This window comes from Terrapene carolina, unplaced genomic scaffold (assembly GCF_002925995.2).
Source record: "Terrapene carolina triunguis isolate 2854851 unplaced genomic scaffold, T_m_triunguis-2.0 Scaffold95, whole genome shotgun sequence".
NCBI classification, from domain to species: Eukaryota; Metazoa; Chordata; order Testudines; family Emydidae; genus Terrapene; species Terrapene triunguis.
In genome coordinates, this window is record NW_020664446.1 from 44902412 (window position 1) to 44927619 (window position 25208).

At 48.0% G+C, this 25208-nt stretch overlaps 1 protein-coding gene across 1 annotated transcript in view; it reads left to right on the top strand.

The window, feature by feature from the left end:
* HERC4 (HECT and RLD domain containing E3 ubiquitin protein ligase 4) overlaps positions 1–25208 on the top strand; it is a 90316-nt gene that overhangs the window by 55571 nt on the left and 9537 nt on the right. Inside the window, exons 17-23 of the mRNA XM_029911385.1 lie at positions 469–582; positions 3941–4071; positions 5197–5461; positions 7142–7308; positions 8810–8876; positions 9365–9447; positions 18860–19043. Coding sequence (XP_029767245.1) covers positions 469–582; positions 3941–4071; positions 5197–5461; positions 7142–7308; positions 8810–8876; positions 9365–9447; positions 18860–19043 — 1011 coding nt within the window. The remainder of the gene's footprint in view (positions 1–468; positions 583–3940; positions 4072–5196; positions 5462–7141; positions 7309–8809; positions 8877–9364; positions 9448–18859; positions 19044–25208) is intronic.

Here is a 25208-nt window from a genome sequence, read left to right on the forward strand (position 1 = left end):
GAGTTCCTCCCTATTTGTTAAAATCAAGTCTAGAACAGCTTCCCCCCAGTAGCTTTTTAGAAGTGTCGCAGCTGTAAGAACTTTCGTCCCAGGACACAGAAAGAATGCGACATTCACTTGAGGGCCCTCCTCATGGAGGCTGCTCTTTGCCCAGCCTCTGAGTCGGCCTGGCTGGACACAACGCCCAGCACTTCGGCCTCGGTGCATAGCGCACTGCTGGCATCGGACTCTTCCTGGCATTGATCCCCTTCACCGGTGCCCAAGAAGAAAACTAAGAAGAGGGACCTGACACTGAGCAAGTCGGATCGAGGGGCGTTGCACAAAGGACCCTGCTCGGGTTGCCCGCCTATGCCGGAGCCTCAAGGGGGCACGCCCCCAAGTGGACCTACTACCCCCCTAAGGGATCCGCCACCAACTCCAGGGAGTGATAGAAGACCCAGACTGATGGTGCAGTCAATGCACTCTCAGCTCCCGGCGCCCAAAGAGCAACAGACTCTCCCACCACAGCTGGCACTGCGTGCAGCGATGGACCTGGTGAAGGCGCCCTACGAGGGCAAACCAGCTGTGAAGGCCTCCCAGAAGGTGAATGAGTGCCACCGGTCTCCAGAGCCAAGGCAGGGCCCTTTGTCGCTGCATCCTTGGTCTCTGTGTCAGTCCATGTCACTGGTTCGCCATTGCAGGTCACCGGCACCGTGCTCATGGGCTCCACCCTCGCGCCGGGCCTAACCCAGAGGGAGGCACTGGTCGCCTTACAGTTGGCATGGGTCGTCTTCGCGCCAATGGTTACCATCACCAAGACCTAGAGGACGCTCCCCAACACAGTACCGCTCCCCCTACTCCCGGCATTGGTCTGACCATTCAAGACACCAGTCACCCCCAGCGATGGTGAGCCGCCATATTCAGGCGTCGATGGCCGTGCCCTGCTCACCGGAGGAGGATTTCTCTGGCATGGAGAGAGTTTAGCCCCTCACCGAGACAGCACCATCATGACTGGGCTCCGGAAGTTGCATACACCACAGCGATGCTGACCTGCCAGTGCAATGGCCTTACTGGAACACTTGGGGTATGCCGGTTATGCCAATGCCCCCATCTCGCCAGTCCTTGGTCACCGTATTGGACAAACCCCAGTTGGCACCGGGTTTGGTTCAGGAAGCGCCGGTGGGCGCTGTGGTGGAGGGACAGATGCCCACCTTGATACCCCCTTCCCCTGTGGGGAATGATGCCCCGGGCCCTCCCGCAGTGGTTCAGTCGTCTTCGTCCTCTCCAGACAAGGGGGTGGCGGGGCCCTCCCATGCTAGCCCACCGGGTGACTTTAAGGAGCACCAAGTCCTGCTCCGACAGGTGGCCACTAACTTAGGCCTTGAGGTGGAAGAGATAGCGGAGCAATTGGATAAGTTGTTCAGTGTGCTCTCCATGTCCACCCCCTCATGTGTCGCAATCCTGGTGCATGAAGGGGTTCTGAACATTGCCAAAGCCCTCTGGAAAACCCCATCCTCCATCCCGCCCACTTCCAAGAGGGCTGAGAAAAAGTATTTTGTCCCTGCCAAGGGGTTCGAATACTTATATACCCACCCGCCCCTGGGGTCATTGGTCATGTCGGCGGCCAACAAAAAGGACCAACGGGCCTGCTAGTTCCACCCCCAAAAATAAGGAGGCCAAGAGACTGGAGCTTTTTGGAAGAAAAACTTACTCCAAGGCCAATCTCCAGGTCTGGGTAGTGAACTACCAGGCTCTTTTGGGGCATTATAATTTTAACTTGTGGGACTTCCCTCCATAAGTTTAAGGACTCCGTGCCCTAGGAAGTGGCCCAAGAGTTGGGGGCTCTTGTGGAGGAAGGTAGCGTAGCAGCTCGGTGCTCCCTCCAGTTGGCCTGGGATGCGGCCAATTCAGCGGCCAGGGTGGTCGCCTCAGCGGTGGTCATGAGGCGTAGCTCCTGGCTTCCGACTACCGGCCTGTCCCAGGAGATGCAGTCCTCCATACAAGATTTTTCGTTCAATGGAGTCAGACTGTTTTCTGATGGATGCAAAGCTGCAAGGTCTGAAGAATACTCGGGCCACCCTCCGTCCCCAGGGGATGCATACAACTCAGTCTGTGAGGAAGTCATTCCGGCAGCCTCGGCATGGATCTACGAGGAGAAGGGACGCTGGGTTTAGTCGCCGTTGCCCTTCCTCCTCCTGTTCACAACTTGGCCCAGTGAAACACCATGGGGGCCAGAAGCAGGCGTTTTGAGGGTACACTCGAGAGCGACGCCCCAGTCACCTCCTTGGCTCTTCCCCATCTTTTCCTCAACTGTCTTCATGCCTACCGTTTGGCCTGGTCGAGAGTCACCTCAGACCATTGGATGCTAGAAATTGTGTCGCTGGGCTACACTCTTCAGTTTTCGGCCACCTTCTTCCCTGTCCCTCTTCAGGGACCCTTCTCACGAGCAACTCATCGTTCAGGGGGTAAACAGTCTCCTACAACTGGGGGTGATGGAAGAGGTCCCTCGGGAGATGAGGGGGAAAGGTTTTTCCTCCCGCTATTTCCTGATCCCGAAGGCAAAATGGAGCCTGTGACCGATTCTGGACCTGCAACGACTCAACAAGTACCTCAAGAAGTTGAAGTTTCGCATGGTGTTCCTGGCCTCCATCATTCCTTCCCTGCATCCAGGAGACTGGTACGCCACTATTGACTTGAAAAACGTTTATTTCCATACCTCTATCTTCCAAGGATGCAGACATTTCCTCCGTTTTATGGTGGGCCAGCACCATTTCAAGTTCACAGTGCTCCCCTTTGGCTTCTCCTTGGTCCCATGGGTCTTTACAAAATGCATGGCCCCGGTAGCTGCTTACCTGCGGTGTTGGGATCCAGGTCTATCCTTATCTCGACGATTGGCTCATCAAGGGCAGATCGCAGGATCAAGTGCAGAGCAGCCTCAATCTGGTGCAGTCCACATGCCACGACCTGGGCCTGTTAATGAACAAAAATAAATCGACCCTCGTACCAGTGCAATGGATAGAGTTTATCATGGCGGTTCTTGATTCCACACAGGCTAGGGCATTCTTTCCAGAGACCTGTTTCCGAGTCATGTCAGATGAAATGTGAGGGGCCACCCGCTCACCACTGCCTGTACTTGCCTACGGCTGCTAGGCCACATGGCTGCTTGTACTTACGTGGTCCGTCATGCCTGGCTCCACCTCCGGCTGCGGCAGGTGTGGTTGGCGTTGGTCTAAATCCCCAACAGGCACGACAAGGTTCTCTGCTCGGTGCCCCCATCCGATACCCTCGTTTTAAACCTATGACCTTCACCTCACTCCCTGGCTTTCTCATTTGTTGTTCCCCGCATTCATTTGGTCCCTGGGTCCAGTGGTCCCTCCCGCTAGGCTGGGGGAGGGGCCTTTAGAAGTGGGCGGGCTTGTGCCCGCCCACCTCCCAGGTTTCCAATAAAACAGGCATGACCTGGACCTGGTAGTAAACATGTCGGGCCACATCTGGGCATCACTGGCGTGATGGCAGGATCCCGCATCGGTGTTGTAGTGAGTTCCCTGTGCATCCCCGTCGCTAACTCTGGTGTCCGATGCCTAGGACCTAGGCTGGGGAGCCCACCTGGGCGAGGTCAGTACACAGGGCCGCTGGTCAGCGGTCGACCGCTGGTCAGCGGTCGACCGCTCCCTCCACATACATGTCAGGGAGCTCAGAGCTGTTCACCTGGCCTTCCAGACTTTTTGGTCCCAGTTAAAAGGCAAAGTGGTTCGAGTCCTGACTGACAACACCACCACAATGTTTTATATCAACAAGCAGGGCAGAGCCAGGCCATCTGCTCTCTGCCAGGAAACCCTCAGATTTTTTTCATGCATGCAATGTTAGTTATTATTAGTATTACTAAGGCTTTAACTTGGTTTTTCCCAGATGGTTGTTGGGCTCACAGACAGAATTTCTCATCTTTTTTTTTTGCGTGCAGCATGCCATTCATATCATGGCAACGCACCTCCCCAGAACCAGGAACATGTTGGCAGATCGTCTCAGCAGAACCTTCTCGTCTCGCCACAAATGGTCTCTCCACCCCGATGTGGTTGAGCAGATCTTCCGAAAGTGGGTATCTTCCCAGGTGGACTTGTTCACAACTCGCCAGAACAGGAAGTGCCACTGGTTCTGCTCATTTTGGGGGGGTCAACAAGGGCTTCCTGTTGGACACCTTTCTATTTCCTTGGTTGGGGGCTCTGATGTAAGCTTTCCCACTGGTGTCAGTGCTTCACAAAGTCCTCATGAAGATCAAGCAGGACAAAGTCAAGATTATCCTGATAGCCCTGGTTTGGCCTCGCCAGCAAAGGTGCTCAGCACACTCATGGACCTGTCAGTGATGATCCCAATTCCACTGCCCCACTGGCCGGATCTCCTGTCACAGAATCATGGCCAGTTCCTGCACCCAAATCTGGCAGCACTCCACCTCACAGCTTGGTTGCTCCATGGTTAACTACTGAGGAGTGGGAATGTTCGACCCGAGTCCAACAGGTCCTACTGAGGAATAGAAAGCCCTCCACTAGAGCAACCTACCTCACCAAATGGAAACTATTCACGTGCTGGGCCTCGTCCCAAGTGGTTAGCCTGAGCAGGCCTCGCTGCAGCTGATCCTGGACTGCCTTATGCATCTCAAGCTCCAGGGTTTGTCCCTTTAATCAGTTAAGGTCCTCTTGGCTGCTATATCTGCCTTTCACCCTCTGTTCCACAGCAGATCGGTCTTCACTTATAGCATGACGGTCCGGTACTTAAAAGGTCTGGAATGGTTCTACCCCCAAGTCTGGGTCCCAGTCCTTCCGTGGGACCTGAATCTGGTACTTGCGTGGCGCATGAAAACTCCCGTCAAGCCCTTGGCATCCTGTTCCCTTCTTCTGCTCTCCTGGAAGATGTCATTCCTGGTGGCGATAACTTCTGCCCGAAGGATCTCTGAGATTAGGGCACTTACATTGGAGCTGCTGTATACGGTGTTCTTCAAGGACAAGGCCCAGTTGCAGCCGCATCCGGCTTTCCTGCCGAAGGTGGTTTCCAATTTCACACAAGCCAGGACATATTCTTGCCAGTCTTCTGCCTAAAGCCTCATACGTTTGAGAAGGAATGTAGGTTGAGCTCCGTAGATGTCAGGAGAGCACTAGCCTTCTACATTGAGAGGACCAAGCCATTTTGCGAGTTGACGTAGTTGTTCGTTGCGGTGGCATATAGGATGAAAGGTCATCCAGTGTTCACCCGGAGAATTTTATCTTGGATCACAGCCTGCATCCGATTTTGCTATGATCAGGCAAAGGTGCCTCCACCAGTGATCGTAACCGCCCACTCAACTAAAGCACAAGCCTCGGTGGCGGTCTTCCTGGCCCGTGTGCCAATTTCTGATATCTGCAGGGTTGCCACGTGGTCGTCCATCCATATGTTCACATCTCACTATGTGCTTACCCAGCAAGCCCGAGATGACGCTGGCTTCGGTAGAGTGGTATTACAAGCCGCTCAACTGTGAACTCGGAGCCCACCTCCAGGAATACTGTTTGTGAGTCATCTAGAATGGAATTGACATGAGTAAACACTTGAAGAAGAAAAAACAGCTACCTACTTTTCATAACTGTTCCTTGAGACGTGTACTGTAATGGGTTGGACCCCTTGGCAAGTCACCTGGTGTGCTGAGATACCACAGAGTCTACCCTGTTCTGCCAGCATGGGCCCCCTTTAACCTGTCTTGCTGAGCCAGGCTCTTAAAAGCTCCTGTAAAACACACAGACACCTCTGGGAAGACTCAGCTTAAGGGACTTGCTCCAGCACTCAGATGTCCACCTCCCTTGGAGTACAGACCCAAAGATATAGTATATTCACCTCTTCTCTCAATGTGGAAGATGGTATGCACAATTTCTCGCCCCCCCCCCTCCCCCCCGTTAGAAATCATATAAAGTGGGTTGTATTATAAACCAGAAATAAATTTATTAACTATAACAGGTGTATTTTAAGTAGTTAAGGAGGTAGCAGACAGAACAAGGCAGTTTACTAAGAAAATAAAACAGAGCACGCAAACTAAGCTTAATACACTGGTTACATGTGAGTTCTCACCCTAAATGTGGTTCTAATAATCTTCTTCACAGACCAGACACCCTTCCAGCCTGGACCCAGTTCTTTCCCCCGTTCAGTCTTAGTTGTTTCTAGCAATCATCTTGGGTGGGGTAGCAGGGGAGAACTGACGACCAGGATTACCTCACTCCCCACCCTTAAATAGGATTTGCATAAAGCGGGAGTCTTTTGTTTTCTAGTTTGACTCCCTGTCCCTTACGGTGGAAAGTTACAAGAAGTCCCAGATAATGTTTTAGTATCAGGTGACAAGATCACCTGACTCTGTACCCTTGTAGCCATTCTTCACAGGAAGACTAAGCTCTTTTACAGTCCATTGTCCCTGTTGATGGGCCATCCGCCCTGTCTGGCTTTTCCATTGTTGTACCTGAAGTGTTGGCAGTGGCCGTCACCCACAGTAACATAGTTGAAATACAGATAAAGTCAATATTCCTAATTTCAGATACAGAAATGATACATGCATACAAATAGGATAATCGCATTCAGTTAATCATAACCTTTCTAGTGATAGCTCACATGAGCCATCTTGCATGAAGTATATCTCAGTTTTGTCATTCATATCATAAGCATATTTCCATAAAAAATATGGAAAGACAGGTCACAGTGTTGCTCATGTCCATTCCATTACCTGCCCCTCTCGGAGTTGCTGACAAGAAGGAACTGAGAGGGCGTAGGGCCAGTGGCGCCTGATATACCGATGCATGAACGCAGCACTCAAGGAGGCACCACAGCCAGCCTTACGGATACCGCTAAGGCAAAAGTCCCGACAACTGTGCACATGGGCGTGCACACACCTAGAATGGAATGGACGTGAGCAACACATCTTGAAGAACAGTTATGAAAGGTTAGGTAACCGTTTTTTCTCCTTGGATTTCAGTCTTACTCAACTGGTTAAAAACGTACCTGTTTTAACAATATCTGTGAAATAAGATTATATTTTTATTTATAGGAAATGTAAATGAAATAGAATATAAACCTATTAAAAATCTGAACATTTTTTTCTTTTTTTCAGGTGACAAATGTTTTAACTCTTAACTCTTGTATTTTCTGTTCATCATAGACCTTTGAAGACAGTGACTTGTTCCATTTGATTGGTGTTGTCTGTGGGCTCGCAATATATAATTTTACTATTGTAGACCTTCAGTTCCCCTTGGCTTTGTACAAGAAGCTGTTGAATAAGAAGCCTTCTCTAGATGACTTAAAAGAGTTAATGCCTGATGTTGGCAGGTGAGCCGATATAAATTGAATGACAGGATAACCAGTGTATCATCGTTCTTATTAAATGCACTATGTAGTTTCATGTAATGTACAAGAAATTGAATAAATAATATCTCAATAAATAGACAAAAAGCTCTAACTAGAATAATACCGTTAGGCTAAAAGTTGAGTTTGGATTTACACTACTGTTTTATAAACCCCTACTTTCAGATGCTTAGTTTTGGGATTAAGAATTCTTTCCTGTTTGGAACTTAATGTCCACAAATTTTGAAATTTTTAGGTTCAGATGTGTGTGTTGTAACTATAACTCATCTTACTTTGAACATAATCTCAGTTTTAGGCAATTTCTTCAGTTTCTAATGAGGACATATTGATTTGCATATTTCAAAAACAAGTACATGTTATGAATTTGAACTTTTTTTCATTTGAGGATATATAGTTAATATCAATTTTTGGAGTATTTGAAACCAGAAAATTCAGAGAAGACCATTTATTTTTAATGTATTGTATGTATATTGTTCCCATCTTCATTAAACAAAAATAAAACAGAACATTTTGATCAGTTGGCAAATCATACTCTTTTGAGGAGGATCCAAAGGTGCTTGATGGGCTATTATACATTTTCCTCAATGGCTCATAACTGTAGTGTCCCATGTTCCCATCCACCTCTGTTTGACATGTGCCAGGCAATTAAGGGAGATTAAGATATATTTTTGGATTGCAGCTCTGCCATCTTCCATCAACCAAAGGAATATCTGCCGTCTTTTGTGTTATGCCTAGGTCTAAAGCCAGATTGCTAGGAATGAAGAAGAGTTAGAGAAAATATTTTAAGAAATGTAATAGCATATAAGGTCATAGCAAAATGAGGAATCAGAATTCAACAATATAAATCCCATTGCAAAGTTTAAAAAGAGGACCTAAAGTTTAAGCTCCTAAATCTATATTTAGTTTCGTAAGTAAGCTTGAATGGATTTTTGAAATGCTGAGCTCTCTGAGCTCCCATTGAAGTCAGTGAGAGACTTTTTGTAGAACTTGCCTTTTATTACTAAATATTTTCTTCTTCTATAGACTTTTCACTTACTCCATAAACAGTATTGAAACATATATTTAAGGTACTGAGACAAAGGATCAGGCTGCTATCATTCTACTTCTCTCAGTACCCTACCTCTTTTCCCATTCTGTGAGCCCTCTTGCTCCTTTCCAACTCCAAAATAAGAACCCTCTCACCTTGCTTCTAGAGTAGACAATTGGAAGGAATTAAGGCCTCTCAGAAATGAAGGGAAAACAAGAAAATGTTTACTAAGCTTTGTGCTGCATTTCAACTTAAATGAAACATGAATCAGTGGAGGGTTTCCTAACTTTGCACTTCTAAATGCTAGTCATCTAAGTGAGAAATCCAAAGAAGATAACTGTAGAAAGATACAGAACTGACAAAATACTGAGAACACATACTCAACATATGTTAATTTTTCAATGCATTAAGATGAAGACAAAATGTATTGTTTTGCAGAAGTATGCAGCAGTTACTGGACTATCCAGAAGATGACATAGAGGAGACATTTTGTCTCAACTTTACGGTAAGCTTTTGAATTTTTATTAAGTATTTTACATGTCGCTTTAACTATCCATTATGTTTACCTCTAGCAGAATATATGTTACCAAAAACACTAGCTGCTCTCCTATTAGAATTTTGCATTCAGTTGGTATTTTAATGTTAAGCTGATTGTGAAACACTGCCCATGGCTGAGGGCAAGTCTACACTACAGCGCTACATCAGTGCAGCTGCGCCTCTATAGGGCATCTGGTGAAGACGTGCTGTGCTTTCCCGTTGGCGTAATTACTCCACCTCATCGAGAAGCGTAAGCTACGTCGGTGGGAGAGCATCTCCTGCCGATATAGCACCAGTGTGAGCAGCTTGTGTTGCTCGGGGAGAGGGTGCTTTTTTGCACCCCCGAGCAACGTAAGTTAGATCGACTTAGGCAGTAGTGTAGACCTGCCCTGAATTGAGGGAAATGGTCTTTTGGAACAGTAAATGAAGTGTACTCTGCGTTTTACTTTTAAACAGATCACTGTGGAAAATTTTGGAACAACAGAAGTAAAAGAGCTGGTTCCTAAAGGTGCTGACATTCCTGTGGTCAAACAAAATAGGTAAGTGAATTATAACAGTGCTGGTGTAATGGTCAGTTAGTGCTTCAATTTTAGCCAGTTTCAGAAAGGAATAACTTGACTGCTAAACATAACTTGCTCTGATCCAGAAATTAGCATATTTGGTGTAGGGGAAAAAAGCTTTTATTTAACATGATGAATTCTTCCACTTGCTGAGAGAACATAATTCATGCTGTAATTTATTAGTTGCTATTTGAAGTATGTTGTTTCAACTCAAATTTTTAACTTGAAAGCTATGTGGGGCCCATTTAGACAATTCTCTTCGTTTTATAAGGTTAGGTTGTTTGCTAAATATGCCTCCCTAGAGAAGACAACTCATATCTCTTCGTAATGGCCTTAGACTGCTAAATGATTAACCTAAACAAAACTGTACTGATCTGCAAGGAACTTGAGTATAATTAGAATTTGCTGAGTAGCAATCAAAGCCTCCTTTTTGATGCAGTTTTGTAGCCTCCCCCAATTTGGGAAATGTAGTTCTGGAGACATCTTTTCCCTTTGAAGAAAAGGTGAATGAGTCTGATGGTAAGGAACTTGCAGCATTCTCAGGCAGAGATTTTTGTTATGGAAGTCATGGATTCTATTACTTCTCTTTTAAAACAAACTTTTTTTTATTAATTCCCACTCCACTCCTTTCAATGTATTGGCAGATGGGGATGACACCACTTGTCCCTTTGTGGAGGGCCCTGATTTAGTTGCTACCAATTTTCTCCCCCCCTCTCCCCGCACTGTCCATTTTCTCTCTCTCTCTCTCTCTCTCTCTCTCTCCTTCCCCTCCCCTATATTTTTGTTTGTTCTTTTTTCCCCTTTGGCTTTTTGTGTATTTTCATCTTTCTTTAGTTTTTCTTTTTAGCATGCTCCTGTTTTTGCTTCCTTTTCATGGACAGGTGGAGCAGAGGACATGTTCCTTGAGACCATGACATGTGCTTACAGCTGGACTGAGTGTTTGTGAGGACAGGGAAAATATGCTTGGCTGGGTAGATTGCTGCTTGAGCCTATAGTCCGATATCTGAAAGCTATTTCTGCAACTGGATCTATTAGGGGCGAGTAAAGAAGAAAGGTGGGAGGCTTTGAGGGAGCTATCCACTCATTTCACCATAGCTATGACCGTCTTTGCAGTGAAGATATCCCACAGTGAATCAGTTTTCCTCACCCTAGTCTGGCATCCACCACCAGGAGGGCTGGACCCTAAATTAGTGGGGAAACGTGGAGTAAAATTATAACTTCCATGTTTGCTTGATGTCTGTGTTCTAGCTATGTAATTGGGGGGAGCACTGCACCACAGTTCTTCCTGCCTCTCAATCCTTCTACTCCCTTACCTCCTCCTCTCTCTCCAAAGGGCAAAAATTCAAATGCTGGGGTTTCCAGATTACTTGTATGTGAAAATAAAATACATGATCTAGTGCTCCAAGATTGCTTTTGCCAACAGTAGGAAAGAGCCAGAAGTGGTGGCTGTGTGTTGTGATGCTCCTAAACACCATATATTTCAGGAAATGTAATGCATAATTGTTCTAATATGTTCTTTTTCCAGCATCCATAAGTCTAAGCATTGCTTTTGCTTCTTTAGTAGTCCTGTGTCACACCCCGATCACTTCAGACCTCCGTAAGAAGCCCGTAACTTTCAGTAAAAATTGCATCCATAATTATTATATATCTCTAATATTGGAGCCAGTTCTCCCAGTCCTCTTGTGAGAGACAAATCTTTTTTCCTATGAAGTAAAATAGTGTCAAAGCTTCTGAGAACTTCGATGCTATGACCCCTGTTGTAGAGCTTATGGTGGGAAAAGAAGCAAGAAGGATGCTCTTTTCAGGTGCAGACCAGGTGTGTGATACTTTGTCAGCAATTCCACAGGTCTCCCATCAGAAGCCTAGGGCACTGGCTGATTGGGACACTACTCAGTCCATGCTGTTCAGTGCAGAGTTGTTCACTAGTAAATTGATCACCATCTATCATGAGAGAGGCGTCTGACTTTCTTTTAGAACAGATATCTGATGGGTGCAGTATAAATACATGAGTGGATGATACATCAAGGTCTTAGTTAATTCAACTCTCTGTAGGCAGTGACCTAGTTCAGTTTGAATTAAGAGTGTTCCTTGGGGTATTCTAGCTATTTGTCTATGACTTCAGGTATAGGTGCTTTTCTTATGCAATAATAGTTTCATTTGAGAATATTAACCTTGTGTTTGAGTCGTGGAATATGGTTACATTAAGAATACCAATGATGCATAGGTTGTCCTACTGCACCTTACATTTCTTGGATGACATATCCTTGTAGTTGACTTGGGCTCTCATGACTGCTGTAACAACTATGGACCCATTCCAGGTAACCTCAGACTCTGCCTATATAACTCACCACATTTTGCTTCAAGATTGGCGATCCAGTATGGAAATTAAATTTACATCTTTGTTGTGATCAAGAGTGTCCCCTTTTGCGCCTTCTTGCTGGTGGAGTTGTTGCATTCATCGTCCCCTGAAGACGAATGGACTAGATGAGTCAGCTTCACATATGTCAAAGGAATAATACTGTATAAACATTAGATGTTCTGTCTATGGCTTAGTGGGACATATCTGTCTATAACTGATTGAGAAATTGTTTCTTTAGATTTAGTTAGATATAGGCTATCTTATTAGTGCTATTTTTAATAATTTATGTACATGAGCCCAGAAACATTGTGATGAACACTTTTTTTTTTTAAATCAAAAGATGCTTCCTTTTCTGAAACCAATAAGAATCCTTTTCTAAAAATGAATATTTAAAATATATTTAACAATTCTAGCTGATGGCTTATGTCGTGTGGAAAAAAATACACTACACTACTTTACTGTGAGGTTAGCAGTTATGGGAAGGTAATAGCACCAGCACCTGTAATCTCTCAGTTCTTTGAGTGCTGGTCCCTCTGTATATTCTACATGTCGGTATGCATGCATCTCGTACACCTGAGACCAGAAAAATCTTTCCAGTAGTATCCATTGGTCCTGCACCCTGGATCTCCCCGTGCTTAGCACGAAGAGTATAAAGCAAAGTACAGACTGACCGCCTCTCTATTTCCTTCTTACCTCCGCATGGCCTGAATCGGAGTCCTCTGTGCCCAGAGTTATTCTCACCTCACCTTTACCTTTGCAAATGTAATTGTACATAGTTTGTTAGTGTTTTTGTTGTGTGTTTTTTGTTGTTGTTGTTTTTGTTTTAAATTTTACATAGAGAAACTTAGTTTTTTTCCCCATCTTAGGGACCCTGTCTGTCTCTCTCTTCCCGGGAGTAGGACTGTGCCCAAAATTTTGGGACTTAAAACTCTCTCTTGTCCTCACAGCTTCTCTGTCAGCAACGACCACCGGGGCTGCCTATACTGCCTTAGAGGAGGCATGTCTCTGCCAGTGTAATATCTGTTGTTCCTTCCCACCCTGGACCCAAGAGAGATGAAAGCTCCAAGTGAGGAAGCCCTTCATGGAGAAGGCCACATGACTCCAGTCAGATCCATATCAGGGAGACCACCCTGTACATCAGAAGCAGTCTTCAAGCTTTGTGCTTTCTGTAACAGAAGCTGGATCAGATAAATCCTGAAGACCCACCATCTCGGGCTTCTCATGAGAATAAGAGGCACTTTCACAGACCTAAAAACAGGTCCCCCTCTAAACCTGCTTCCAGGAGAAGGGATGCTTCTCTGACTCCTTCCAGGTCAGGTGAGTCTTTGCATGCAGGTCCCAAAGATTTAGGTCTGCCTAAGCCTCCCAAATGTGAAGAGAGAGTGCACAGAAGCAAAGCTCCAGTGGTAGCAGCTCCAGTGCAGACGATGACCTCTAGCAAGCCGAAGGACCGATATCTGCCAGGACCTACCAAGAGCTCTAGACAAGACTCTCGCTCTTTGCAATAGTACCGACTTGGCCCCATAAGGACCCGCCAACCACTAAGTCTGGTACAGCAGAACCGTCAACTGGGACCCCTTGTATTCTGGGATCAATGGAGACATAAACTAATCTGGAAGTTCTTTGCCCTCCTCTTTTAGTCCCTGTCCTTCTGAGGGTCACTTTGACCCCAGAAAAGGATACCACCCTAATAAGGATTTACTCCCCTAGACAGTCCCTAGGCTGGAGCTTCCTCCCACTGACAACAACAGTATCCCTGATGGAGCTGGATCCAGCTTTCTTATTGGCTGAATCCAATGTCCAGAGTGGACCATCGCCTCCACAGCCCAGGGAGGTTAGACCAGTCAGGTTTGAGAGTTTCTAGGGCTCAATCTCCACTCAAGCATGGTTACCCTCCCAGAAATCACTGGTACCCAATGCCTTGCGGCCCCCACCCAACTAGTTTTTCATCCTTCATACTGGTTCTGTTGGGTCCATGGGATTCTTATGCATGACACACCAGATCAGTGCACTCTACCAGAGTCATATCATCCCCCTCTTCCTTCTAGACAGCAGCACAGGAGTCCACAGGAGTACCTGGAGGAGGAAGTCAACAAGCCACATTTGCTGGCACCAGCAGTACCAACTTGTATATTGTGTTCCTCACCCGATGATGCAATTGCCCCATCTTCACCATCCCCACCAGATGAGCATAGGCAATGTCAAGAACTATTGCAGAACTTCATATTCCATTAGAAGTAGTACAAGATACACAGCACGTGTCTCGAAGATCCTGCAGCCCAACAGATCCAATAGGGTAGCTTTTCTGGTGAATGAGGCCATTAAGGAACTAGCTAGAGTGGTAAGGCATACACCAGTAACATGTACCTCTACTTCTAAAAGGCCTGAGAAAAATTACTTTTTGCCTGTGAAAGCAGAATTCTTGTTTACTCACCTTGCCCCCTATTCCCTAGTAGTACAAGCAGCAGCACCATAAGATCACCCCTGCAGGCAAGGGAGCTGAACACCTGGACCTTCAGGGAAGGAAGGTATTTACATCCACCAGCCTCCAGTTCAGAATCTCTGACTAACAGGCCCTGTTAGCGAACTGTGATTTTTATGAATTGCTCTAAGTTCCTGGAGTTCACAGACGATACTTTTCCAGGTGGACAAGGCCAATTCCAAGCCCTTGTTGAGGAAGGTAGACTTGTGACTAAAACCTCACTGCAAGATACAGTGGACCTGGTGGATACCATATCAAGATCTACATTGACCACAAAAGTAATGCAGCGAGTGTCATGGCTTCATTCCGTGGCATTCTCCAGGGAGGTTCAGAATACCATCAAGGACTTTCCCTTCAATTAAACCAACCTCTTTAACAATAAAACAAATGAGTCTTTATACTTAAGACACCACAACAACCCTCCGCTCCCTGGGAATTTATACCCTAGCTATGAAGAGAAAACATCATAAACAGGTATAAGCCAAGGCCTCTTCCACAGCCTTTCTACCAGGAACGATTTATACAAACTGCCACATAATCATCAAGGAGTGCAGAGGCCAAGGTATTCAGCCCCATCCACCTCTATGGCAGCCATCCAACCTCATCCACTGACTAAAGGTTACTTTTGATGGGACGCTTGAGTTGCAACCTAACAGTGATGCCATCCCTGCGTGTTTCTGACGTCGAGTTTGCTGAGCTCTAGCCTATTTTCCTACAATTGGAGGGCTATAACAATGGGCAAGTGAGTAACACGTGTGCATTGGCATACCTTTCCTACCACTGACGCCCAACATGACAATCTCTCTCTCTCTCTCTCTCTCCCACTGTGTGTAGAGTTGGTCAATTTATGGAATTAGTGTATCTGGAACCACATCACAGTTTCTGCAATGTACTTCCCAAGTACTCAGAACTCGCTGGTGGAAGGCCTCAGCAGGCGTTTGGTCATTGATCACGAGTGAGAGTTACGCAATTCAGTGATGAACATCATGAATTCAGTTCATGAACATGAGCATCATGAACATCGCATCGCTTAGTGGGGGACACCATCTTGGGACCCGTTAATCTCCCAGATGAACAACGTAAGTTGAACTTCTTGTTCCAGAGCAGTACAGGGTCAGGACTCTGTGGCAGTGGACATTCCTGTCATGACTTACCTCTCATCCCGCTACTACCTAAGGTTCTGTGAAAGATTCATCATGACAAAGCACAAGTCATCCTCATCGCACCCAACTGGCCCAGACAGTTATGGTTTCTGGACTGCCTATGAATGTCAACCCATCAGTATTTAGTCCTTTCTGGACCTGCTGACTCAGGAGAAAGTAAGTATCAGAGATCCCATCCTGGACTCTCTTGATCTCATAGCTTGATATTTGGATGGGTGTCAGACCTAGAGCATTCATCTTCGCAGGCCATTCAACCTATTCATAATTACAGCAGGAAATGTTACCTAACCAAATAGAGGTAGGTAGGTAGGGGTGTGTGTGTGTGTGTGTGTGTGTGTCTCTCTCTCTCTCTCTCTCTCTCTCTCTCTCTGGGTGCAACAGAACCAATTATAATCGGGGCCAGCAGGTCTTGCTTCTATTTTAGACTGTCGTCACTGTCAAGACAGATCTTTCCATTAGCTTGCTGTGAATCCAACTAGAAGTAATCAGTACATTCCATCTGCCAGTAGATGACTATTCTATTTTTACTCACCCGGTAACAACCAAATTCCTAGATTCTGACTAGGATTTCCACACCAATAGTGAAGCCAGCGCCACAGTGGGATCTTACACTCATACCTTCAACACTTAACAGGCCATCTTTCAAACCGTCGGCCATGTTCTCGAGGTCCCATCTTCTATGAAGGTTGCCTTCCGGAGGACCATTACGTTGGCCAGGAGAGAAGGTGAGCTGGAGGCCCTCATGGTCTACCTGCCATACACATACATTTCATAAAGAGAAGCTATCCCTTTGCCTCCACCCAAATTCATCCTGTAGGTAACTTCCAAGGTCTACATAAACCAGTTGATTTGCTTTACTGATATTCTTTGCCTCACGCCTCCAGCGAGTAGAGGAGACTTTGTTCTCTCGACATCAGATGAGCATTGGCATTCTACCTGCAAAGAGTGAAATCATTTAGAAAATCACCTAGATTATTTGTTGCTATAGCAGAGCGAGCATGGGGACAAGCGATATCTGCTCAGAGACTCTTTAAGTGAATATCTGGTTGTATCCTCCTTTGCTATCAGTTGGTGCATCTCCCTCCTCCAGATGGGTTGAAGGCCCTTTTCACTAGAGCACAGGCAACCTCAGTAGAATTTCTTTGAGAAGTCCCTCTGCTAGACATTTGTAAGGGAGCAACCTGGAATTCCATCTGCACTTTCAAGAAGTATTATGTGTTGCTACAAGCAGAATTGCAATGTTACAGATATCTGTACTCCTGCATCCTCTCACCTCCCTTCCTGTTTATCTGCTGCTTGCCATCACCCACCTGTTACCGCCTGAGGGGCTCGAGGCGGACTTCAAATGGTCCGTTGGCCCGGTGTGCTTAGCACCAATAAAGACACCGAGGGGAGAAAGCAAGCCAAGTTTATTTCAGAGCTCTGAAATGACACTAGGAGACCAGCATGTCTCAAATCCAGTGCAACAAATACAAATAACTTTTACCTTTTTATACCCCAAGCTGTTTCTGTGTAAGTCTTTGTCTGTTAACTCCCTTTTACTACTCCCACCCCTCCCTTCTCTAGCCGTTACAATTAGAAAAGTTCCCATACGCCTGCTTATCTTTCGGCCTTGCAAGGCCTGTTTACAGCAGCTGCCTGCTAGAAAAGCTGACCCTTACATTTCTACTTCAGCCTATAAGCAGTTAGCCTAAAAGTAGGTGAGAGTTCACAAGATGGAGTCTGGGGGTTCAAATAGGCCCAGAGCAAAAGAGCTTCATCGACACTTTGGCCTTCCACTCTCCCGAGTTACCTGGTAGCTATGCCCAGTGGCCCCCAACACACCTGTGAAATACTCATAGGGACCAGCATTCTCACCTGTCACTGGAGGTTCTTTGAGATGTGCGGTCCAGATCCATATCCCACTTCTTGCCTTCCTTCCTCTCTGCTTTGGACACGACTGGATTTGTAGTAGAGAAGGAACTGGAGAGGTAGTTGCTCTGCACCTCCCCTTGTACCATTGGTATCAAGCACAGGGTGCAGGCACAGACCAACAGACATTATTTTCAAGATTTTCTGGTCTGAGATCATGTGCTCGCATACCCATGTGTGGAATACAGATAGACTGCACACCTTGAAAAATCTCCAGTTACAGGTGAGTAGCCTCCTTTTTTTTTAATTCTTGGCTGATAGTAAAGGATCACTATGGTGCTGCCAGTATTTGTGGGATTTCATTGTTAAGGAAGTACCTGTTGTTTCATGAAGATGTCTATTCACTTTTTTGGTTTGCCTGCTTAATTGTTGTATATTTACATGAATTGGAAGCATGCCAAGAGATTCAGGTACTGCCTGAAGTGCACTGCGAAGGTGTGCTTTATCAATAATTTGTTAGCACTGATTATTGTCTGACACTGACTGTGTTTTGAGAGTTTTTACAGTCCTCTATCATTTAGCACCTTTTATTTTCCTTTGTATAGCAATCTCAATTACAATCTTAATAATATTGTGAATATTGCAGCAACATTACTTAGGCAAAAGGTAGCGTTGTAAAGATTTGCGTGGCAACCACCCAAACAAATGCCAGGTTGTTTGCAAGGTGCATTCAAATGATCCTTCTGAGATAAATGATGACCCTGATAATACACAAAAATACTATGGATTTCCCTGAAGAAAATGTATTGGTAGGGTACTGGTAATCTGCTAACAGAAATAACGGCAGCATGATTGAACCATTTAGTGCTGACTAGACTGGTGTAAAAATATTCACAGTCAAAAGTAAACTAGTAAGTTATTGGATTTTTGCCATCTGTATTTGAGTGCAAACATTTCAAGTATCTTGCCTGATATGTTCATGCTCTTTAGTAACAAGGAGTAGTTCTCATAGTCAAACTATTTTCCCTAACCATAATTAACCCTTTCTGTGTGATCCAGACACTATACAGAACATGAGATGTCCATGGGAGTTACGAACTTGTCTTCCAACACGGAGCATACACAATCACTTCCTAAAACTGAAAATAACCCTTTTTATTAAAGGAACAGTGACTTGAATAATGAGTTTCAGACCACTACACTCTGAATCAGCATTACAAGAGGCAGTGCAAGTCTCCAGAAGAGCCAATTCATTATGGAGGGTACAAATAATTAAAAGGCTCATGTTGTCTGAAATGCATTAGTTAATGTTGTTGTTTGTCCACTCCATACTCTCTCAGTTTTGGGAAGAATTGAATTAATGCTCTGCTCATGGTCAAAGGATCTTCATTGTGGCCACAGCAAAGACCATAGGCAGAATACCGTATCTTAAAATCCGTATTTTGTGCTAGGTTGACCATTGATTTATTCATGGAAGAATGGTACTTAAATATCTTCCGTTTTTAAAATGTGTTTGCTTTTGTCTTCACTCTACAGGCAAGAATTTGTAGATGCCTATGTGGATTACATCTTCGGTAAATCAGTGGCTTCCTTATTTGATGCATTCCACACAGGCTTTCATAAGGTGTGTGGTGGTAAAGTTCTTCAGCTCTTCCAGCCCAGTGAGCTGCAGGCGATGGTGATTGGGAACACAAATTATGATTGGAAAGAACTGGAGAAGGTAAGTGCTAGGTTAGTTAGAGTATATTAACCTGGTATACATTTAAAATGCAAAAGCAAAACACTTGATGGTATTGCCTCTCCAGCACTTCCTGCCCCCACATTCCTATGTTGAAGTTAAGCTTTCCAGTTTCCCTAAAGATGAGGTAGCATAATTTTGCTAACAGTAAATGGAATCTATTCAATTTCCACAGATTCATCCTCACCCTTAACGTTTCATATCTGATGTCTCTAAAGTCTCTTGGACAAACCTTGCAGAGAACTGAGAGAGAACCATATACATTAAATTTTTAAGGAGAAAAAGTTAACAAAAAAAATGTTTAACACATGAACTTTTGTGTTCAAAGAATTTAGGTTTAAGGGTCTTTGGTGGTTTCAGACATCTCTTGTCTGAATGATAGTTTCATCTACTCAAAAAACCATCACAGAGCTCCATTTACTGGCAGGTGACCCAGATGTGAGTTTTTGTTGTTGTTGTGTGTGGTTTTTTTTTTTTTTTTTTCAAATAGTGCCTAGATAAATATTATCTAGACACACAAACCAGTAGGAATTTTCCTTATCATAATATGCAATGCATTAGTCAACAAGTGGCCAAATAAATTTTAGTGCATGGGTGTGATGACAAGGTTGTGTAGTCAAAACAAGTTTTATATTCTGAATTACTTTTACTTTTGTGTGGTGCCTTATGAAGTCATGCAAGCAGAAAGGAAATGAAAATATTTTAAAATGTTTATCCAGGTGTTTTATAAACTGAAAAAAAGCCCATTTCCTTTTTTGGACTATACATCCTTAAAATATCTTCTTGACATTATACAAGTTCTTCGAGTGATTGCTCATGTGTATTCCACAATAGGTGTGCATGCTCGCCATGTGCACTGGTGCCGGAAGTTTTTCCCCTAGCAGTACCCGTGGGGGGGGAGCGACCCCTGGGGTGGCGCCTGCCTGGCGCGGTATAAGGGGAGCTGCGCGCTCTCCTGACCCTCAGTTCCTTCTTGCTGCCAGTGAAGTTGCGTCGGAACTGCTCAGCTCCAGCTTTGCTGCAGCTTGTCCCCAGAACTGTTCGTTCATTCAGTTGGTTTAGTTAGTTAGTGAGCCTGGGCCAGGGCATGCCCTGTGCCTCGAGATTTAAGTCGTGCAGCTCTTGTAGGCGTTCTATGCCAAGGAGTGACCTGCACGTGGACTGTCTGCGCTGCTTGGGAGAAACCCATATCAGCGAAAAGTGCAAGATCTGCAAGTCGTTCAAGCCCCGGACCAAAAAAGAAAGGGACAATAGGCTACGGGCCATCTTGATGGAGTCGGCGCTGGCCCCGACTCCGGCACGCCGTTCCGAACCGGTACCTGGCACTGCGGCGTCGGTACACAGCGACGCTCTGGTACCATCGACCAGTCGGCACTGCTCCTCTTCCACGAGGCACACCAAGAGGACTGGAAAGACTCCTTCTTCGCAACAGCACCGAGGGAAGTCTGGGACAGAGGCTAGGCCCATGTTGGGTAGCCCTCAATCCCCACTGGGCCCTAGGCCTCAGACTTGAGTTGAGCGGAGTAGCCCAGCCCCTTTGGAGCAGGCCTCTCCGGCTGTCCGGATGCCATCTACTCTCAAAGCCCTCCAGGTGGCCAGGGACGTCATGTCCATGCCGGTGCCCGGAGCTCCGCCGATGTCAGCCCCACGCTCCAGGGGCAAGCCGCTGCTAGGGTCGCCACCGGCCTGGTACCGGTCTTGGTCGAGGGAACGTTCCCGACACCACTCACCCGCCCAACGACCGTTCAGGGCTCAGTCCATGTGGATGGCCCTCGAAGCCGGCAGACTGTCTGGATGGGTGCCGTCTGACTGGGACTCCCGGCTCCGCTCATCTTCGCAGAGCGAATATCGACGGGACCGTGGCGGACGTCACCAACGGTCCTCGTCTCAAAGGAGGTACCGGAGTCAGTCGTGGCACGACCATCTAAGCCGTTTCTGCTCGGATTCCTGCTCCAAGGCACCGTAGCCCCGGGTGTCGATCCCCGGCATCTCGCCTTCGCGGGTCCGCCCGTCAAGGCCGTTTGAGGAGCAGCTACTACCCGCAGGAGGACTACCGGGCCCACCAAGACCTCTTAAGAAGGGTGGCAGCGAGCCTCCACTTCAGGCAGAGGAGATGAAGGAGCCCTTAGACTCCCTCTTCAATGTGCTGTCCCCCTCGGCACCAGGCAGGGTGGCAAGAATTTCAAATGCTTTGTGGCAAACACCAGCCTCGTTGGCTCCCATCTCTAAGAAGGTGGAATGCAAGTACTTTGTACCCACTAAGAGGCACGAGTATTTGTATACCCACCCGGCGCCCAACTCCTTGGTGGTCAAGTCAGTCAACCACAGGGAACGGCAGGGGCAGCCAGCCCCGACCCCTAAGAAGAAAGACTCTTGGGGGCTGGATACTTTCGAGGGAGAAGTTTGTTCGTCGTCAAGCTTCCAGCTAAGAGTAGCAAACCATCAGGCTCTCCTGGGTTGCTACGAGTTTAATCTCTGGGGATCCCTCCCCAAGTTTGAGGACTCCCTCCGGGAGCATGATAAAAAGGGCATCCCTGCAGGCCACTTCGGATGCAGCGGACACGGCCGCACGGTCCATGGCCTCGGTGGTGTCCATGAGACGGGCGTCATGGCTCCTGCTCTCTGGGCTATCCAGCGAAGCGCAGTCGGCAATGCAGGATCTCCTTTTCGACGGGAAGGCTCTGTTTGCTGAGGAAATGGACACAAGGCTGCACGGCATGAAAGACGCTCGCACGACCCTCCAGACCTTGGGCCTCTATGTCCGTGCTCCGGCAAAACCCAAGTGCAAGCTGCAGCAGGTTCCTGCCCTTCCAAAGTACGAGGCCTCCCCTAAGAAGCAGTGGGACTATAGAAAACTCCCGCAGAGGCAGTCTTGGCCTGCCCCCCAGCCTGGGTCCTCTAAGGGCAAGCAGGCGGGTAAAAGGTGTTTTTGACTGGACGCTCAGGGGTACCCCGCCAGTTCTCAGCAGGGATCCACCCCCAATAAAGCTCCCTTTTTCCAGTCGGTTGTGTGCTTTCCTCCCAGAATGGTCGCGGCTCACCTTGGACCGATGGGTCCTCAACACCATCTCCTGAGGTTACACCCTTCAGTTTACCTCCTCCCTGCCCAACCAACCCTTCCCCCCCCGCCCCTGCCCCTTTTGGGGGACCCATTGCACGAGGCTCTGCTCGAGCAGGAGGTCGGGCGGCTCCTGGAATTAGGAGCGATAGAGGCGGTGCCCAAGGAGTTCCTGGGCAAGGGGTATTACTCCTGGTATTTCCTTATCCTGAAGGCCAAATGGGGGCTCAGGCCTATCATGGACCTGCAAGGCCTGAACCAGTACATGGTGAAACTCAAGTTCCGCATGGTTTCCCTGGCCTCCATCATCCCCTCCCTGGATCCCGGGGACTGGTACACTGCCCTCAATCTACAGGATGCGTACTTCCACATCCACATATTCGAAGGGCACAGGCGCTTCCTCCGTTTCGTGGTGGGACAGAATCACTACCAATTCACGGTCCTCCCATTTGGTCTGTCCACTGCCCCCAGGGTCTTTACAAAGTGCATGTTGGTAATAGTGGCCTACCTCAGGCGCCGGGGGGGGCAGATATTCCCCTATCTGGACGACTGGCTGGTCAAGGGCAACTCCCGATCGCAGGTGAGGGATCATGTGGCACTCCTCCTGTCCACATGCACTGCCCTGGGCCTGTTGGTAAACAACACCAAGTCCATGTTAGTCCTGGTCTAACGCATAGAGTTTATCGGGGTGCTCCTGGACGCAACGTCGGCCAGGGCCTCTCTCCCCCCCAGACAGGTTCGAGACCCTGAAAGGGCTCATCGACTCAATTGCAAGGTTCCCAGTGACGACAGCCAGGGCTTGCCTGCAGCTGCTAGGTCACATGTCGGCGTTCACGTATGTGGTCCGCCACGCCAGACTCAGGATGAGGCCCCTCCAGCTCTGGCTGGCCTCGAAGTTCTCCCAGGCCACGGACAGAATAGACAAGGTCCTCACCGTGCCGAACTTGGTGATCACCTCCCTGCGGTGGTGGTCCGCCCCAAGCAACATGCTCCAAGGGATCCCGTTCAGGGACAGGGCCCTGTCGTTGGAGCTGGTGTCTGATGCACCGGACCTGGGCTGGGGGGTCCATGTGGGGAATTTTCAGACCCAAGGCCTGTGGTTTTTGCAAGACCTGACCCTTCATATAAATGTCAAGGAACTCAGAGCGGTGTGACCGGCATGTATGGCCTTCCGCTCACACCTGAAGGGCAAGGTAGTCAGGATCCTCACGGACAACACGGCCTCAATGTTCTATATCAACCGGCAAGGCGGGGCCCGATCCTCTGCCACGAAGCTCTCAGTCTGTGGGACTTCTGTATAGCCCACGACATCCACCTAAAAGCCTTTCACCTGCCAGGCGCCCAGAACGTGAGGGCGGATCACTTGAGCAGAGACTTTTCCTCTCAGCACGAGTGGTCTCTACACCCGGAAGTGGCCCACTAGCTCTTCTGAAGGTGGGGAACTCCCCAGGTGGACCTATTTGCGACCCGGCAGAACCGACAATGCCCCTGGTTCTGCTCTGGGGGGGCCTAGGGAAGGGCGCTATCTCTGATGCCTTTATCCTATCCTGGTCAGGCCAGCTTCTCTACGCCTTTTCCCTCTGATGAGCAGGGTCCTGGAGAAAATAAAGACAGACAAAGCCAGGGTCGTCCTCATTGCCCCAGCGTGGCCCAGGCAGCACTGGTACGGGACCCTGTCGGGTCTGGCGGTGACTCCGCCGTGGCCGTTGCCGCTCCTCCCGGACCTGCTCTCTCAGGACCAGGGCCGCCGCCTCCACCCCAACCTGGCAGCTCTTCACCTCACAGCATGGCTGCTCAGTAGCTAGGTGGTGAGGAAAGGACATGCTCAGAACAAGTTCAGCGCATCCTCCTCGAAAGTAGACGGCCCTCCACTTGCCGCTCCTACATGGCAAAGTGGTCTCGGTTTTCTAGGTGGGCGGCAGACCAAGGTGTGTCCCCGACGGCTGCCCCAATCCAGCTTATCCTTGATAACCTCCTCCACCTGAGGGCCCGGGGCCTGGTGCCCTCATCAGTCAAGGTGCACCTGGTGGCCATATCGGCTTTCCATCCCCCGGTGCAAGGACACGCTGTGTTCTCCCGTGCTATGATTGGCCGGTTCCTTAAGGGTCTGGACTGGCTTTATCCATACTCTAAGCCTCTGGTCCCACAATGGGATCTGAATCTGGTGCTGCCTCGTCTTACAGGGGCCCCATTTGAACTGTTAGCCACGTGTTCCTGGTCTCACCTCTCGTGGAAGGTGGCCTTCCTGGTTGCTATCACATCGGCCAGGCACGTCTCGGAGCTCAGGGCCCTGACCTCTGAGCCGCCGTATACGGTCTTTCATAAGGACAAGCTCCAGCTCCGCCCATACCCCGAGTTCCTCCCGAAGGTGATCTCCACCTACCACATGAGTCAGGACATTTTTCTTCCAGTCCTCTGCCCCAAGTCTCATGCGACTAGTGAGGAGCGCCGTCTCCACACGCTTGATGTGAGGCGGGCTCAGGCTTTCTACCTCAAGTGGACCAAGCCGTTCAGAAAGTCCTCGCAACTGTTCGTCGCCTCAGCTGAGCGCTCGAGAGGCCAGCAGATTTCCACTCAGCGGCTTTCCAACTGGATCACTTCGTGCATCCATTCCTGTTATGAGCTGGCGGGTGTCCCCCCGCCGCCCATTGTGAGGGTGCACTCGACTCGAGCACAGGCTTCGTCGGCTGCCTTCGTGGCCCACGTCCCTATACAGGTCATTTGTATGGCCGCCACGTGGTCTTCGGTTCACACGTTCACCTCGCACTATGCGATAGTCTCCCAAACCAGGGATGACGCTGGGTTCGGCAAGGCGGTACTCCGTCTTGAGAACTTGTGAACTTCTACCCACCTCCAGCAGGTATAGGTTGGAATCACCCATTGTGGAATACACATGAGCAATCACTCAAAGAAGAAAAGACGATTACCCTTTCATAACTGGTGTTCTTCGAGATGTGTTGCTCATGTCTATTCCGCATCCCGCCCTCCGTCCCCTCTGCCGGAGTTGTCTGGCAAGAAGGAGGGCGCAGCTCCCCTTATACCGTGCCAGCCAGGCGCCACTCCGGGGGTTGCGGGGGGCACTCCCTCCC